The sequence below is a fragment of the Lates calcarifer genome, unplaced genomic scaffold (genome assembly GCF_001640805.2).
Source record: "Lates calcarifer isolate ASB-BC8 unplaced genomic scaffold, TLL_Latcal_v3 _unitig_2550_quiver_1272, whole genome shotgun sequence".
Classification (NCBI taxonomy): domain Eukaryota; kingdom Metazoa; phylum Chordata; class Actinopteri; family Centropomidae; genus Lates; species Lates calcarifer.
In genome coordinates, this window is record NW_026116294.1 from 20736 (window position 1) to 38390 (window position 17655).

The 17655-nt window shown below is 44.6% G+C and overlaps 2 protein-coding genes and 1 pseudogene across 18 annotated transcripts in view; 1 reads left to right on the plus strand and 2 right to left on the minus strand.

Annotated features, from left to right (window-relative positions):
* The window catches only part of LOC108892946 (NLR family CARD domain-containing protein 3), a 29488-nt gene extending 20266 nt beyond the window's left edge, over positions 1 to 9222 (minus strand). For 6 of the 16 annotated variants that reach the window (XM_018690731.2, XM_051068165.1, XM_051068169.1 and 3 more), the window contains exons 1-9: positions 9070 to 9204; positions 8436 to 8598; positions 7915 to 8076; positions 7299 to 7406; positions 5626 to 5733; positions 5217 to 5279; positions 5010 to 5117; positions 2765 to 4816; positions 1887 to 2060 (exon numbers count right to left, since the gene is read on the minus strand). In XM_018690731.2, the coding sequence (XP_018546247.2) occupies positions 1887 to 2060; positions 2765 to 4816; positions 5010 to 5117; positions 5217 to 5279; positions 5626 to 5733; positions 7299 to 7406; positions 7915 to 8076; positions 8436 to 8494 (2834 nt within the window). In that variant the 5' untranslated portion in view covers positions 8495 to 8598; positions 9070 to 9204. Of the gene's footprint in view, positions 1 to 1886; positions 2061 to 2764; positions 4817 to 5009; positions 5118 to 5216; positions 5280 to 5625; positions 5734 to 7298; positions 7407 to 7914; positions 8077 to 8435; positions 8599 to 9069 lie in introns of all 16 variants that reach the window. The other 10 variants (XM_051068157.1, XM_051068160.1, XM_051068161.1 and 7 more) reach the window with 10 other exon arrangements.
* Positions 9223 to 9306: 84 nt separating this feature from the next.
* On the plus strand, positions 9307 to 11399 carry LOC108892948 (UPF0449 protein C19orf25 homolog). 2 transcript variants are annotated; one of them, XM_018690733.2, is made up of 3 exons: positions 9307 to 9468; positions 10047 to 10219; positions 10588 to 11399. In XM_018690733.2, exons 2-3 carry the CDS (start codon positions 10078 to 10080, stop codon positions 10767 to 10769), a joined length of 324 nt encoding a protein of 107 aa, XP_018546249.1. In that variant the 5' UTR covers positions 9307 to 9468; positions 10047 to 10077; the 3' UTR covers positions 10770 to 11399. The 2 variants fall into 2 exon arrangements, with proteins under 2 accessions (XP_018546249.1, XP_018546250.1); XM_018690734.2 differs by having other exon boundaries at positions 9321 to 9468; positions 10053 to 10219.
* A 462-nt stretch (positions 11400 to 11861) lies between these two features.
* LOC108892947 (adenomatous polyposis coli protein 2-like) lies at positions 11862 to 17647 on the minus strand (annotated as a pseudogene).
* Between the last annotated feature and the right edge of the window lie 8 nt (positions 17648 to 17655).

Here is a 17655-nt window from a genome sequence, read left to right on the forward strand (position 1 = left end):
GATCACTGCTCATTTTATTTGGCTACAGCTGAACGGGCTGCAGCTTCATGCCGGTGTAGTGTCTGGCAGGCTGCGCCCTCTGTCATCTATTTGGGGACCTCGCTGCTGCCGCTCGTGTGCAGACGCCTAGATCGGTGCATGTGTGTGTCTCCTGGCTGCTCGTTATGCCTGCTGGTATTCCTGCTCTTTTGTGTTATGTGATATTTCTTCATTAGTTTCCTTTCTTTGACAGACCGAGCTGGGCAGCTGTTAGAGCAGAGAGAGAGGAACTGCTGCTTTGCCTTGGTGTTTTTTTGTTAGTTTGCCTCGCCGCTCCTCCAACCCACTTGTCTGGCCGCCGTCTTGAGTGCCGTTGGCCAGGGACCGACTGTTGTTTACTGTGGCGCCTGGCGGCTCTGCTCGTGGCCGATACCCGACACCAGAGTCGGTCTGGTCGGCCCTGCACGTGGCATAGGCCCAAATTTTAATGTGTGGATGAATGCGTGGGGGTTTCCCCATTTTCATAGTCTTTTGTTTTATTATATTGTTTAATTGTTATTGGGGTTATTTTCTGAGTTGGGATGCTTTGTGTTGTGTTTCTGTTACATCTGTGTTATTTCATTTTCCTTAATTAATCTTTGGTATATCTGGATTATTTAGGTAATTTGGTTAGGTCATTTGTATTTCCACACAACTGTGAATTCAGATTATTTTGGGCAGCAGATTTTGTTGAATTCTTGAGTTTGTAATTTGTGGTCTGCCCACCTTTTTATATTTAGATTTGTTCCCTTGGTTTATTTGATTTCCTTTGGGTATAACCCTTTTTATTAATTCCCTGTTTCCTTTCTCCTTTTCAGGCTGAGGGCTGAAGGTGGTGGTCCTGGGGTCCAAGGTGGTGGTTTCCCCTTCCTGTGTGCCGTGCGTCTCCTGGGTTCCTGGGTCCCCTTCAACTACTGGGTGCATGTGTGTGCTTACCACGCGAGACTGGGGTGATCGCTGTTTTTTTTGTTTATTTTGGGATTTCTCACCCCCTCTGCGACCCATTCTCTCCACCGGTAAGCCTCAGCTCTGATTAGTCCCCCCCCCCACTGTGTTACAGTCTGCGTGTGGTGGTTTTAGAGTTTCTGTTTATTTGCAATAAAGTGTATTTTTCTTACCTGGAACCACGTCTCCTACCTATTTGTAGGACGGGCCTGGGCACCTTATGGGCTCTACCGTCACCAGTTAGAATTCTCTGGGTGAAATTCCCAGGGTGGTGTTGTCTGGCTGCTTTTTATTCACAGTCCCCCTCGTATCGCCACAAGTTCAAATCGGCTGAGATAACTGAGCTAATGACTGCTGCACACAGCTGCAGTATCCACAACATTAGCACCTGTGTTACTCCTGCACTCTGTGCATCAACCTAACCTGATGTGTCTCTAACTCTGTTCCAGCCATGACTGGTTTGGCACAGCACTATTCTCACTATCACTGGCTTCTCATATTGTCTGTCAGAACATAGGTGGAACGAGTTCTGTTGATGCTGTATCACATGTCTTATATGTATATCAAGGAAAAGTTATATTGTGATAATGTTCACTATCGTTTTATCACCCAGCCCTTGGTGCAGTATTTGTTTGATGAAGACAGATGCAGCTTTTGTCACGTTCAAATGAGCAGATCTGATTTTCATCAACTTTCTTATTTCAACAAACTTGTACCTTCTCTACTGCTCTAAATCACAAACACTGTGACTGGTCTCACCTTCTTCTTTTTCTACTAATTACAACAGAGAGTCTTTTCTCTTCACCAGCTCATTTTTAAATCCTCACACAGAAATCACTAAAATGTACCAACCAATGAAAAACTCAAACTTTAAAGATTTGAACTGAATATAGAGAAAAAACAGCTCCAGTCAGTGAACTGACCTCAGAGTCTGCAGTCTACAGTTTGGACTCTCCAGTCCAGAGGACAGTATCTTCACTCCTGAATCCTCCAGGTTGTTTCCACTCAGGTCCAGTTCTGTCAGATGGGAGGGGTTGGACTTCAGAGCTGAGGCCACGACTTCACAGTGAATCTCTGAGAGTTTACAGTTATCAAGTCTGTGATTAGAGAAAATATAAAATCAGAATAAAATCAGACAGTTTGAAATGAAAACACACTCAGTGTATATGACAACACAACATGATCAACATCTGCTCTTCACATCTGTGGTTCAGCTCATCTCATCTTATTGTGTTTGACATGAAACAATAACTCTCATCACTCTCTCTCAGACCTGCAGACTTTTAATGGGAATCTTTGTTTTGCAGATGAAGGGAGGGAAAATGACGTCACCTTTATGTTTCCATCATGTGATTTGATCCCAGAGTCAGAATGAAGCCATCTTGTTTAGAAAAACATGTAGATTGTCCACTGTTTTTAAACTGACTCCAGAACATTTCTGATGAGTTCAGCTCAGAGAACAATTCAATAGAATCTCTGTTTGCTGCATGGTTTTCACATCATGTCATCAGAAGAACAGGACATTGACCTTTGGTGTGTATAAGAAGACTGAATTACTGAGTCACTTCACTCATTTGATGACTTTTCTCTACTTGTTCCATCATGTTTTAGCATTAACCATTAGCCCAGAAGTGTTTGTTGTTACCACAGCGACTGCTGTTTGACCTTTTGGATAGAAAATGTCATCACTTCATCATCTTATCCTGTTAGACATTAGACTATAATTTAATACTGTGTAGATCTGAACAACTAAACTACTAATCTACTGACTGATAATTGTAATGATCATGTCTGGACTCACCGAGCCTTTCTGCAGTTCCTCATAGCTGGGATCAGTCTCTGTCGTCCCTCCCTTGATGTGTTGTACTTGTTCAGGTCCAACTCATCCAGAACCTCCTCTGACATCTGCAGCATGTAGGCCAGAGCTGAGCACTGGATCTCAGAGAGTTTCTTCTTTGATCTGTTCTCTGACTTCAGGAACTCTTGGATCTCCTGATGAACTGAGTGGTCGTTCATCTCCATCAGACAGTGGAAGATGTTGATGCTTCTGTCAGGAGAGGTGTTGTACATGTTCATCTTCTTCAGCTTGTTGATGGTCCTCTGGATGATTTCTGGACTGTTCTCTGTCTGACCCAGCAGGCCTCCTAAGAGTCTCTGGTTGGACTCCAGAGAGAGGCCATGAAGGAAGCGAACAAACAGGTCCAGGAGGCCATTTTTACTTTGAAGGGATTTCTCCATGGCTCTCCTCAGGAAGTCATCCAGAGACAGTTTATGGTTTGTGTTGTACCAGTCGTTTCCCAGGAAGTCCTCCAGTACCTGTGTCTTCCTGTTGGTGAAACAGTGGAACATGTAGACTGCAGCCAGAAACTCCTGAACGCTCAGATGAACAAAGCAGTAGACTGTTTTCTGGAAGATCACACTCTCTCTTTTGAAGATCTCTGTACAAACTCCTGAGTACACCGAGGCCTCTGTCACATCAAGACCACACTGCTCCAGGTCTTCTTGGTAGAACATGATGTTTCCTTTCTCCAGTTGTTCAAACGCCAGCCTCCCCAGCTTCAGAAGAACTTCCCTGTCAGCCTCCGTCAGCTCCTGTGGACTCGTCTCATGTCCCTCATGGTACTTGTTCTTCTTCCTCTTTGTCTGAACCAGCAGGAAGTGTGAGTACAGGTCAGTCAGGGTCTTGGGCAGCTCTCCTCTCTGCTCTGTAGTCAACATGTGCTCCAGAACTGTAGCAGTGATCCAGCAGAAGACTGGGATTTGACACATGATGTGGAGGCTCCTGGAGGTCTTGATGTGTGAGATGGTTCTGTTGGACAGCTCTTCATCACTGGATCTCCTCCTGAAGTACTCCTCCTTCTGTGGGTCAGTGAAGCCTCGTACTTCTGTTACCCTGTCAACACATGAAGGAGGGATCTGATTGGCCGCTGCAGGTCTGGAAGTTATCCAGACCAGAGCCGAGGGAAGCAGATTCCCCTGGATGAGGTTTGTCAGCAGCTCGTTGACTGATGACTTCTGTGTGACGTCAGACACAACCTTCCTGTTGAAATCCAGTGAAAGTCTGCTTTCATCCAGGCCGTCAAAGATGAACAGAACTTTACAGACAGCCAGCTTCTCTGCTGTGACCTTCTGTAATGTTGGATGGAAAACATGGAGCAGCGTGAGAAGACTGTACTGCTCATCTCTGATCAGGTTCAGCTCCCTGAACGAAAGCAGAACCAGCAGACTGACATCTTGGTTTTCCAAGCCCTCTGCCCAGTCCAGAGTCAACTTCTGCACTGAGAAGGTTTTTCCAACACCAGCGACGCCGTTGGTCAGAACCACTCTGATGAGTCTCTGTTGGTCAGGTAAGGCTTTAAAGATGTCCTGGCACCTGATTGGAGTGTCATGGAGGGTCTTCTTCTTGGAAGCTGTCTCCAGCTGCCTCACCTCATGTTGGGTATTAACCTCTTCACTCTGTCCCTCTGTGATGTAGAGCTCAGTGTAGATCCTGTTGAGGAGGGTTCTACTTCCTGTTCCATCAGTTCCTTCAGTCACACGTTCACATCTCCTCCTCAGACTGATCTTATGTTCATCTAAAACCTCCTGCAGACCACTATCTGCTGAAAGACAACAAACAATCAAAGTGCTGGTCTGACTGGCTGTCTGCAGTCCAGGTCTTGTTCTGGATCTTTTTCCACACTGGGGACAGGAGGAGTCTCCTGATGGACCAGACTGGTCCCAGTATGAGGTGATGCACTGTCTGCAGAACCAGTGTCCACAGCTGGTAGAGACTGGATCCTTCAGGACGTCCTGACACAGATCACAGCAGGACAGCTGCTCCTCCACAGAAACACCACTCCTCTTCCTCTTTCTGTGAAGACAATTATTTATATAAATAACCTGTCACAATCACAGGCTGTCATTTGTGATCTGATTGGTTGCCAACATCAAAATGGGCGGGTCTGGGAGATACCAGATTTTATGAATCTGACCTCTGTTTCCTTCAAATATATCTAATAACTGAATTATCTTCAGGTCAGTTCACAGTAGAAACTGTCTCTTACTTTGTGTCTGAGGGTCCAGGTCCATTACTAAACTCTGGAGGATTTAACTCTTTGGACCAGTCACTCTTCAGAGACAGACAGCTGGATCCTGGAGACTTTTTTCTCCGTCTGTGGAAACAACACATATTTTACATATATCAACACATGTAAAGAGCAAATGTTTAGTTTAGTTGAAGCAGTCCAAAGCTGTATGGAATCAACCCTGACCTTTTAAAACAATGACAGCTTTGCAGGTGGTTCTTTTCAGTATGTAATGCGTATTGATAACTCCTGAAAGAAACAGGATATTTCAAACATGTCTTAGTCGTGCATTAGCCCCAAACTTGGAAGAAAAAAGGGACTGTATTTCTTGGCCTCATCAGCCAGATGTCTAGAAAGCAAACGACACAAACACAACAATCCTCTGATACTGAACTTCAAATACTGTTTGAAAAACAAGAATGTTTCAGAGCAGTGATCAAACTCTCTGTAGTGGAGGAAATAAGGCTGTTAGTGCTCAAACAACAAACACATCAGTGACTGATAAAAAACCCTCAGTGTTGTAATAAAGGTTCTAGAACAACTTTAGAAAACTGAATCATCTTCAGGTCAGTTCACTGTAGAAACTGTCTCTTACTTTCTGTCTGAGGGTCCAGGTCCATTACTGAGTTCCGGAGGATTTAAATCTTTGGACCAGTCACTCTTTAGAGACAGACAACTGGATCCTGGAGACTCTGCTCTCCGTCTGTGGAAACATCGCATATTTATTTATATCAACACATGTAAAGAGCAAATGTTTAGTTTAGTTTAGTTGAAGCAGTCCATAGCTGTGTGGAATCAACCTTTACCTTTTAGAACATGCAAAAGATTCTCTGTATGGAAATGTGCAACTGATGGAGGCAGCAACAGACTTCTGACTCATTCATTCTGTGTCCGTAGGTGACGCAGTTGCAGAACTGCATCGTACAACCTGTGGGGACCCCGGGGCCGCAGGTCCCCTGACAGGCGAGGGGTGCGAGGGCTCATTCAACACTGCTTGCAGCTTTAATTAGGGCCTGAGCAGTAGTGTGCGAAGTAATTGTAAGAATTATTCTTGTGACGCTAAAATCACATTTTTGAGGGCCTAAACATGCTCAAAAACTCATGAAACTTTGCACATGCATCAGAGCTGGCGGAGGGGTCTCGTTCATTGGCGCTGTAAAATGGCTCCATAGCGCCCCCTTGGACATGCTTAAAACCCCCTTGCCATTGGGCTTAGTTTGTCTGAGGTGAACTAAATTCGGAGGCATGATGTAACATGCCGAGACGCACCAAAAAGTCTCATGACAGCATGTCCTCAAACCTACAGGAAGTCAGCCATTTTTATTTTAATTTGAAAATTTTGCTCATTTTTGGCCCTTTTTTGGCATTTGGAGACGTTGTATTTGATCAAACTCCTCCTACAGATTTTATCATATCGACCTCAAACTTGGTCAGGATACTCTCAAGTGATCAAAAGTTATTAAAAGATTCTGTTGACACTGAAGGGCATGGCCATGGTGGCACCTCAAATTTCCATGGCTCGCCATGAAACAGGAAGTTGCATTTAAGTTGCTGTTACTCAGCCATACTTTGTTCAATCAGCCCCAAATTTCACAGTGATGATGAGGGTCCTAACATGAACACACCCACATCAGTATTCACAAAAAGTTATAGCGCCACCTATTGGACAAAGGAAATGACACGTTTTAGACTTTAACGTTCTGTTAAAATCAGGCTGATGTGATCCACTTCAGACTTGGTCAGAAAAGCCTTAAGGCCTTCATGATGACTTATTGTGAAAATTTTGAAAATTTCCGTTAAAGGGTGTGTCTGTGGCGCTGTGGCGAAGTTCAATGTTTCGCCATTAAACAGGAAGTTGATGCAAAAATTGCCTGATCTGCCCCAAACTTGATGTGTTTGATAAGAGTCCCGCCCTGAACACATCTACATGGGTGTTGCTTATGGGTGTGGCAAAATGGCTCCATAGCATCTGACTCATTCATTCTGTGTCTGGCACTTACGCAGTCGCGGAACCGCATCATACGGTCCCCCACTGGTCCCCCAACGGGCGAGGGCCAGTTCAACGCTGCTTGCAGCTTGAATTATTATTATTATTATTAGAGCAGTGATCAAATTCTCTGCAGTGAAGGGAAATAAGGTTGTTGTTGCTCAAACAACAAACACATCAGTGACTGATAAAAAACCCTCAGTGCTGTAATAAAGGTTCTAGAACAACTTTAGAAAACTGAATCATCTTCAGGTCAGTTCACAGTAGAAACTGTCTCTTACTTTGTGTCTGAGGGTCCAGGTCCATTACTAAACTCTGGAGGATTTAACTCTTTGGACCAGTCACTCTTCAGAGACAGACAGCTGGATCCTGGAGACTTTTTTCTCCGTCTGTGGAAACAACACATATTTTACATATATCAACACATGTAAAGAGTAAATGTTTAGTTTAGTTGAAGCAGTCCAAAGCTGCGTGGAATCAACCTTGACCTTTTAAAATAATGACAGCTTTGCAGGTGGTTCTTTTCAGTATGTAATGCGTATTGATAACTCCTGAAAGAAACAGGATATTTCAAGCATGTCTTAGTCGTGCATTAGCCCCAAACTTGGAAGAAAAAAGGGACTGTATTTCTTGGCCTCATCAGCCAGATGTCTAGAAAGCAAACGACACAAACACAACAATCCTCTGATACTGAACTTCAAATACTGTTTGAAAAACAAGAATGTTTCAGAGCAGTGATCAAATTCTCTGTAGTGGAGGAAATAAGGCTGTTAGTGCTCAAACAACAAACACATCAGTGACTGATAAAAAACCCTCAGTGTTGTAATAAAGGTTCTAGAACGACTTTAGAAAACTGAATCATCTTCAGGTCAGTTCACTGTAGAAACTGTCTCTTACTTTCTGTCTGAGGGTCCAGGTCCATTACTGAGTTCCGGAGGATTTAAATCTTTGGACCAGTCACTCTTTAGAGACAGACAGCTGGATCCTGGAGACTCTGCTCTGTCCTCCTCTTCCTCCAAATCATTCATCTTCTCTGGTCTGAGAGGTAAACCTGTAACACTGGAGACACACACACAGTTTAATAAACCCAGTCACTTCTCCATCTTAGTTATTTGACATTAGTAGAATTAAAACCATGAGTATTTTCTATCCATCATAAAGACAAACTGTGACTGTGGTTTAAACCCAACAACTGCTCAGACTTCACATAAACATCACATGTTCCATATTTATCTGTGAGAGCGAAGAAACCAGGAAAATAAAAAAGGGAACAACATGTGAAGATGTGACTCTGAGACTCTGTGACTTTATACTGGGGGTTTATCTATAATACAGTACGACGGTCTAAACACAAACATTCAGCAGATGAATCAATAATGTGAACAATCATTATTTATAGACCTGATATTATCACTCACCCTGCACACGTCCTGTTTCTTTCTGCTGTGGAGTCAAAATGGCGTCTGGACTGATTCATACTTTCACTTTCAGTTCGCCTCCTCCTCTTCTCTTAATTTTCCTCTGTGTGTTCAAACCTGTGGCTCTGTTATTTCCTCTGTCCCGCTCTTGTCTCTGTAGCTGCTGGAGTCACAGAAAACTCTGGATAAACTACGTTTCTCTCCAGTTTTTATTCTTTATTTACTTCAACTGACGCGACTTCGTCTCTGTTCGCGCGCGTCTCAGGTTCGCCTCCGCAGTTCGCTTCGCTCTACTTCCACCGAATTAAAACTGCGCAGTAACGGTCAGCCGCTCCTAACGGAAACAAACGTTTAGATAATCTCCATTTAAAGTCGCTCCAGACTTTCTACGATCACTTACAGCTCAAAGTGTGAGCGGGAATTTAACTTTAGAGCTTTCTGAAAAGTTTTTTGGACTGTTCGTGCTACCGACCGGAAACGACACCGCGTCACTTATTTTTATTTAGTTATTTTCCAGTAAAGCTTCTGTTCTGTGTCCCCGGACGAAGTCAGGAGACTAAACTACAGCTACTGACTGTGAAACTACAACGAGAATAAAGTAAAAGAGCCAAATGAAAGAAAGAGTCAAACTTACTCCACAGTCTGATGGCGGACTTTCTTCTTCTTTGGTGGAGTTGAGTCTTCTCCAGTACCCGGAAGCACAGTCCGTTATACACAAGTGCCAAATCAGCGCACGCTCAGAATCGAAATGACTGGATGCTGAGGGAACATCGAAACAGAAGATGGCGGTAAAGCAACACTGAAGAACTGCCGTTAAACCCGAGAGAAGAAGAAGTGGTTTCATGAGGGCGTGACGTCTGTGCGTCGACGTGCTGACGTGGCACGGGACACGTTAACGTGCAGTACGTCCGCCCAGCAGCTGTGTGTTGTCTTCTGTCCTCGGTGTTTTCAGCAGGTTCTGCTCCTTCTATGTCCGTTAGTTCGGCTGAAGATGCGCTGAACGGAAGGTTTTCAGGAAGACGACTAAACACCGGTGAGCTGGGACAAGCAACTGTAGCTAACCCTGCTAATACACGACACCAAACTGCGTTGCACAGTTTGGAAAATCTAAATATAACTGCTTACCGTCAAACAGCACTCACTCTTTTATGTTTACCAACGACCTTTCATGGATGTCACGGACTTTTTGTTTAATTCGGCTCAGAAATATTTCAGTGGGCTGCGGCAGATGTCCGCGTCCAGACTGATGAAGTTAGCTGGTTGGTACCGTTTCCCTCAGCGAGGACAAAGTCAAACCTCCATTAGGCTTCAGTTATAGAAAGCGAGTCTTTATTCAAAATGAAACTTCTTCTTATTGCAGAGAAACTCAGTGAATGTTCAGCTAGTTGAATCTTAATTTAACAGATAAATGAACAGAGGTCAGGAGCGTTTACCTGTGCAGCTGCAGGCTGAATGAGCACACACTGAATATAGTAATTAAAGATAATTAATGATGAAAACCCGGACTAACCCACTTGACTTGCAGCCACCGTCTCTTTAGGTTCCTGTTTGTTTCTACAGTGAATTTGTTAAATGAGTTAAAAACCTGAGGCTGGTGTTGGTTTGTGTCAGATGCAGGAGGTGGAGCTGGGTCCTCAGCAGGATGAATATCGGCTCCAAAAATAAGAAGCGGGTGGTGCTGCCCAGCCGTCCCGACCCCCCCACCGTGGACCAGATCCTGGAGGACATCAACAGAGCCGCCCCCAATGACCCGGTCTTCAGCATCCTGGAACAGACTGGACAAGGTGAGGCCACACACCTACCACCTGTCTGTCTGTCCTGTAGCTGACCGTCTGTCTGTCTGTCCTGTAGCTGACCGTCTGTCTGTCTGTCCTGTATCTGACCGTCTGTCTGTCCTGTAGCTGACCGTCTGTCTGTCCTGTAGCTGTCTGTCTGTCTGTCCTGTAGCTGTCTGTCTGTCTGTCCTGTATCTGACCGTCTGTCTGTCCTGTAGCTGACCGTCTGTCTGTCCTGTCGCTGACTGTCTGTCCTGTAGCTGACCGTCTGTCTGTCCTGTCGCTGACTGTCTGTCCTGTAGCTGTCTGTCTGTCTGTCCTGTAGCTGACTGTCTGTCTTGTAGCTGACTGTCTGTCTGTCCCGTCTCTCTGCTCAGACTCGTCCCGGGCCTCAGACTTGGATGTGGAGCTGAAGTTCCAGCAGTGTTGTCGGTTCCTGGAGCTGAACGAGCAGCTGCAGGAGGCTCGAGGTCGGCTGCTGCGACAGAGGGAGGAGCTGAAGGCGGCGGGGGAACAGCTGGATAGAGACGTGGCAGAGGTCAAAGGTCAACCACTCTGACTCTACACCACCGGCTGTCCCAGACTCTTCTCTGTCCAGGAGACGGCCTCGGTGCAGAGCGCCTGGTTCCTCAGCTGAATCAGGACAAACCAGCTCTCCGGGTGTCGGGGACCTCACCTGTGTGTGTGCGTGCGTGCGTGTGTGTGTGTTTGTGTGTGTGTGTGTGTGTGTGTGTGTGTGAGGGTGGCTGCTGATGAGGACACACATTTCCAATCATGTTAAAGTGACTGACAGGCTCTGATGCTGCGTTCAGGTACAAAGTAAAGTGAAAATCTCACCTTTGTCTGTTTGTGGTTTTGCTCATTTGCAGCCGATCGAGAGCTCAGCGCACTGCATGATGGGAAAACACTGACAAATATAACAAATTCACAAATTCAACAACACGTGTGGCGTTCAGACAAAATGCTCCAAAGTGAGAAAACAGAAGCTGCAGGTCACTGTTTGCTGCAGTGTGTTGAGCTCTCAGGGCCACCGTACCAAAGAGCCGATTTACAGACTGCAGCGTAAAACAGGTACTTTCTGTAAAACATTTTCAACGTGCATGGATGGAGTTTTGCTTCAGCTGCATCATGTCTTAGCTCTGACTCTACAAGCTGTCAGTGGACAAATAAAAACACCATGTTGAAGATGTCTTCAGTCTCTTCACTGTGGTTTCACACCAAACATTACTCAGGTAGAAACCTCAAAGACCAGTATCAGGGGCTGTGGAGCAGGACCTCGGGGGCAGGAGGAGGTTTACCGTCACAGATCCAGACTCTGCAGCTCAGGAGGCAGAAATACCTGCAGAGAGGAGAGAACAGAAATCTGCAGGAGACAGATGTTGAGTTAGTAATTCTGCATTTACAGGATATGAACACATACAGGTGGAGGAGGAGTCTCTCTGGCAGTCTAGGCCTAAAGCAGCAGAACCAGGACCTGATCCAGCTCTGACTACAAGCTTTAAACAAAAATAAGTTAGAAGCCGACTCCTCAAAGGTCAGAGGCTGTTTCTGCCTCCTGGACCTAAACAGGAAGACGTTTCTGCAGTAGAGGAGTGTGATAGCTGAAAGCGCTGCCTCCCAGTTCACAGTATGAAGAGGTCAACACGACGTCTTAATGAAACACGTCACTTTTTATTGGATGAAAACATTTATAATGACACACCTCTGTTGCTTTGCCTATTTCACATGGCACCATCAGGCAGCTGTGGCCTCGTTCACAGGCAGGTTCAGATTTTATGAAATACTCAGGATAGTTAAACATTCAGTCTGTGAGTTGGAGCAAAGTTAACCCAAAGGACAGAGTTGAAATCCACCTGCAGTAGTTTGGAAACTGATCTCCAGCCAGGTGTGAACCAGGCCACCGACCGTGATGGTAGACGAACTCTCAGGACCTTCTGATGGAGCTGAATTCCTTGTTCGTCTCATTCACACAGTTTTCATCACTCGTTTAATCTTGAAGGGGCTGTTAAAGTGATTCTCCAACAATAATCTGTCTTCTGAGTATTAAATGCTCGACTGCAAAGTTTAGAAATTCACCTTTTAAACCTCCCTTCAATAAGGGACAAAAGATTTTAGGTTTGTGGAATGACGTTCAGAGATACATCCAAAGCCTTTCTGGTTTGTGAAGCAACAACCAGCAGCTTTAGAACTCATCATTTCACAAACTGAGCTCAGTGCTTTATACTCAAAGATTATGTTCAGAGCGTCACTTTAATATCTTAAAATGGTCAGCGGGACTTAAGGTTTGCATTCAGAAGCTACTTGGGTTTTATTTATATTCAAAACATGCTTTGGAAATACAACAGGGTGGTAGTAGTAAATACAAAACCTTATTTTTCTCAGTGAACAGCCCCTCAGTGAAGAATAATCTTCGTTCTGTCCAGAACTCTGCTGTCTTTAGTCTCCGAGCACACATGGAGGAGTGATGGTACAACTACAGAGAATATTCATCGTCTTAATGTTCGACTTCTTCTCGACCTATCACTACTTTTACAGCAACACAGTTAAGCAGATATTAACACGTTTATAAAGACTTCCAGAGGATAACTTCTGTAAGGACACACACCTGCCTGACCATCATTTCCTGACAGGAAATACCCAACAGCAAACAGTACCTGAATCTAGTAGCAAACACAAATATAATGTCAGAGCATTCGATTAACAGAGGCATGTCGTCGCTTTGTTCATCTACGCTGACAGTTTATAGCATTATAGGTCTTTGCGGCACAATAATACAGTTTGCTAGTAATGCTCTCGCCGGGCTTTAGAAAGTATTTTACCACTGAACAACAACATCATCGTCATCCAGTGTCCACAATGTTAACAGCTGTGTGTGATACAGTCAGTGAGTATATTAGCATGCTGTCAGGGAGCAACACAGAGATTCTTTTGCCCACCGGGAAGCTTTGAAGATTTTGTATATCTGCATGTTATTTACAATACTGGTTAAGACAGAGAGTACAGGAGAGTGTGAAGTGACCCAGAATCAGCTGATAGTTTGGAAAATGACAGAATTTGCTATAATATTTTCTGCAGCAGTGAATGAAACAGAGTCCAGAAGGTGTCAGGGTGAAAACTTGTGATAAATCATCCCCTTATATTTATAATCTGACTGATAAGTATAGATATCATTGCATTCCTGCAAGTAGGAGTAGGCGATATTACAATACAGTGTTGTGTTCCAATAAGATTTATGCTTGTTTAGGCTATTGCAACTGCAATTTTGCTAATTACTGTGTAAAACTGCTTTGTAAATGATTTTTACATCAATGAAATGAAACGTTGTTAGATATTTAATCTGCTGGATCAGCAAAAACAACCATTACTGTCTGATTATTTTATCCACTAAAATATCCTCAATTGATTTGGCAGAAATATATAACAATAATCACATAAAATTACATATAAAGTCATGGAACTCTCCATATCGCCTACTCCTACCCATGAATTAGAAGCTTGTACATAAGCAGTTTCCACAAATTATAAGCTGTGTCCTTGTATATAAGAAATCATCCTCTTAATCATTTAATTATCCCTTTTCCTTTTCACTTTTGCATCTATCTGTAGCTTCAGTGTCTCAAACCCAGAGTACATCCACTTACTTCAGTCCAAGATGAAAGTTAAACAGTTTAAAACCTTGATGCTTTACAGCAGAAGTGTTAAGGTGACAAGGACAAATGGAATAACAGTTCCTCAATTTGAAGGAATGTTTTACCAAAAATGTACCCCTCCTCCCCGCTGGGCTCTGTATGTAACAGGAAAGGCTAACAGTGTATCATATGCGGTTGAGTGGTGAGGCAAAGGCTCAAAGCGTTGATGTACTGTATGTAAAAAATAATTTACATGTCAGAGTATTTGTGTCCTTTGTGAAAGTCTGTCAACAGTCCGCCACGGTTTGTACCTTTTTTAGGTAAAAGTCCAGCTGAGTTATCATTCAAAAGTTTGCATAATATTGTTCTTTTTATCGATTCTGTCCAGGAGACCGATGGTGATTTATGTGCTGAAATCAAGTTCATTGTCTTTTGCTTTATGTTGTCACTACATTTCTACCAGGCAATGATTATTCTACAAATACAAAAAAAGTACAAAAAGATGCACTTCCTTTTCATGTGAGATTTTTCTCTGAAGCGCATCTCTACAAGTTATTGGAGGCCTGTTCATGTCAGACCTGTCCTCAATGCATACATCCAACCCTGTATGAATGGGAGATGGAAGCTGTGATCAACTGTTCAGAGAGAGAAAAAACTTGAACTCAGACAATGGGGAAAGTAAAGGGTCAGTATCCGAGGTATAGGGACCAGCACACTCCTCGTTTGTCCACCTGAGTGCTGAGTTTCATTCAGGAACACAGCAGAGTCGTCCAGTAATCCACTTAACGTCCTATGACTCACTTTTTTCCCCTGATTTCTCATTGATTGTGGGTGCTTGGCTCTGTGTGTCTTGCAGGCAGCAGGCCATGGGGCTGGGGATGTAGTTGAATGGGGTGACTCGGACGGCCTTGCTGGGGGATCCTTGGCGGAAATGGACAACTCCGCCCACATAGCTGTCTGTTGTTCCTGTGGAGACAGTGCTGTGGCTCCTCAGGGAAGCATCTGAATCACCATCCTGGAGGTTACTCCCGGAGGTGGCACTGATCTTTCGGAGGAGTGCAAGTCGTGCCACTTCCTCTGAGATCACTGGAGCTGTTTCGACTGTTGGAGAGGTGCTCGAGTTGATCTTGTTATTCACAAAATCTTCTGTCTGGACTGTTGCGTCACTTGTCTTGCGAGATGCAAGTAGAATGGTTGGCAGTTTTCCTGGAAGAGCTGGTGGCTTTGGCTTTTCCCCGTCAGGAGAAGGCACCAGAGGTAATGCATTGGCTGGCAGAGTGCTTTTCAAGATTTGAGGTACATCTTCATCCCTGATCCTCCTCCAGGTGACTCTGTCATTCAGCCGAGATGCAGATCTCTGCCCTTTCTTCTTTGTATCATCCTCGCTCTTTGCTCTTCCACTCGAATCAGATGAAGAGGAGCGGAGGGAAGAACGGCTGGTCACTCGGCTTAGTATGTTTATGCTTGGTGATGAGGCGTGACGCTTAAAGTTATCTTTGTCTTGTTGCTGCCTGGCCCCGGGCGCTCTGCTAGGCCCGTTTCGTTGAGCCACCCTGCAGGGGCTTTCAGAACTGGTTCTCCTGGCTGGGCGTCTTGCAGATAGATCCCTTTCACTGGAGGTCGCTCGAGAGAGGGCTGTATTCTGCTTCTGAGGGCCACGGTCTGGCCTCTGAACTTGCTGTGCTTGTCCTGGACTTTTTACTTGAACCCTTCTTGGGGCTTGCACAGCTGCCTTAAGTTCCTGACAGCGTGACGAGCAAAGGAAGACAGCTGAAGCTCCAGGAACTGATCTGCGAGGAGATCCATTTTGAGTTCCAGATAAGTTGCGTGCAGATCCATCACGTCTCAGCACAGTCTTTGATTCCTTAATGAAAGTCAGCTGTCTCAAGAATCCACTGCGATCAGACTCACCACCACTTGAGTGGACAGAAGTCATCCTGACCAGGTCAAATCGATTGGCGGGTAGAACCCTTTTCCATTGACCTGATTGGCTTGTCTGCTGGTTGTTTGGTTAGTTACCAGCGGTGACAGAGGTCTGGGTTGCCTGCCTGAATTTTGCATAAAAGGGATTCGGACAGGTGACTTCTGAGTTTTAGGTGGCGGGGATTTTTCATTTTGATTCACAACAGGAGAACGTCCCTTTCTTTCAGGGGGACTGCTAGCTGGTGGGCTACTGGCTGGTGTTGCATTCTTCTTCTGGATGGATTTATTTGTCTGAGTCGGTGATGTGATCTTCTTCTGCCACTGTTTGGATGGTGTAGAGCTTTGCGACGATCCAGAGGATGAACTTTTTGGTATCCTTGGAGGTGGAGTAGAGCTCCTCTTTGGCAAAGACAGTTCTATATCCTGGGGGTGGCCTAATCGGTGAAGGCTCTTTGATCTGTGCTGAGCAAGATTTGGATTCTTTGGAGCATCTGCCTTGGTTGGTACTTTTCTGGGAGGAGGTCTTTGTGATGGAGCTGTCTCTTTTTTCGGTGTATAGATCACTGTCCTTCCTCTGAAAACCACTGGTAAGTTTGGAACTGGCTTGCGCTGTGCAAAGTCTAAAGGTTTATTTGCCTTTTTATCTTTAGCAAACTTCCTTTCTTTGGGTGTAAAGCTGGACGTTGACATGAATGACAGGACGGATTCAGTCTCCTCAGAGGATGGTTCCTGAGACTTTGATGCCTGCAGCCCAGTGACAACACAATTAGCACCTTCCTGTATGGCTCTCCATTCAACACTATTGAGGTCTGAATCTTTATCCCATGCTGTATCATCACTATCCATTTCCTCTTCGATATTCCAACCATCAGAGGCTTTCTGTTTTTGTTTTTGGATATTTTCTGCTTTCTTCTTTCTGGCAGCAAGCTTCCTTCTCTGCTTGGGCATGGCAGATGTTATGCATTTCTGTAGGAGGTCATCCTCTGAATCCATGCTGACAGAGCTCGGTGAGCTTTGCTCTTCATATTGGCAGTGGATGGTCATAGGCTTTGCTTGTTGCACCATATTCAGTGTTTTGTTGTGTCTGTTTTTATACCATATTTGTTGGGCTTTTGATTTCTGATCCTCAAACTCGGCATCGCTCAGTGAACTAAGAGAGGAGCTGAGTGAGTAACATGCCAGGGATTCATCCTTTATCAGATTCTGTTTTATCCTGTGAAACCCTCTGGGCTTTGCTTGGGAATTATCAACCCTGCCAATATTTGTCATGCTCCGGGAAAGAGTATTTCTACTTGCCTCCCTGATCTGTTTTCTACTCATTCGCTTCATTGCTTCATCTTTTTCATTATCATCATCATAGAAGCCATTGCTGTCCTCTGAAGAATGTGTCATTTGTCGGAAGATTGTGTTTCCTTTTTGTGATCCCACATTAAGGTTACTGTCTGTGTTTTGCTTAATGACAGGCAGTTCCAGTTTCCTGAGGGGCCTTGACCCTGCCTCTTCTTTTGCTGATTAGGAGACTGATCACGATTTCTTTGGCTCGCCACTCTGTCGGCTACCTCTTTGCTCTGCATCAGCACCCTCTGAGTGGGAATGACAATGTTTGGTTGTTCGGTTCATTTGTATCTCAGGTGGGTAGTTCATCCTGTTGGGTTTGTGGAAGTGTGAGAATATCCTCAAGTCTTCAATCCTCTTTGCCTCATCATCAAGCAGTTCTTGTTTGTTCATACCTTTAGCTGTGCAGTCTTTAGCCCCCCTCTCTTTCACTGGATACTGAAGTGTTTCGTCACTTAGCGATGTTGTGCTTGAGAAGTTAACAGGGTACTTTCTGCAGAATCAGTGAAGATGAATCGTCAAATTTGAAGTCCTTCTGTGGGATGACAATTCTCCTCC

Bases quoted from the DNA above. Each gene is read 5' to 3' on its own strand.
- LOC108892948 (XM_018690733.2), top strand. From the start codon at position 10,078: ATGAATATCGGCTCCAAAAATAAGAAGCGGGTGGTGCTGCCCAGCCGT. The intron at 10,220-10,587 runs GTGAGGCCACAC...CTCTCTGCTCAG, and splicing joins CCTGGAACAGACTGGACAAG to ACTCGTCCCGGGCCTCAGAC.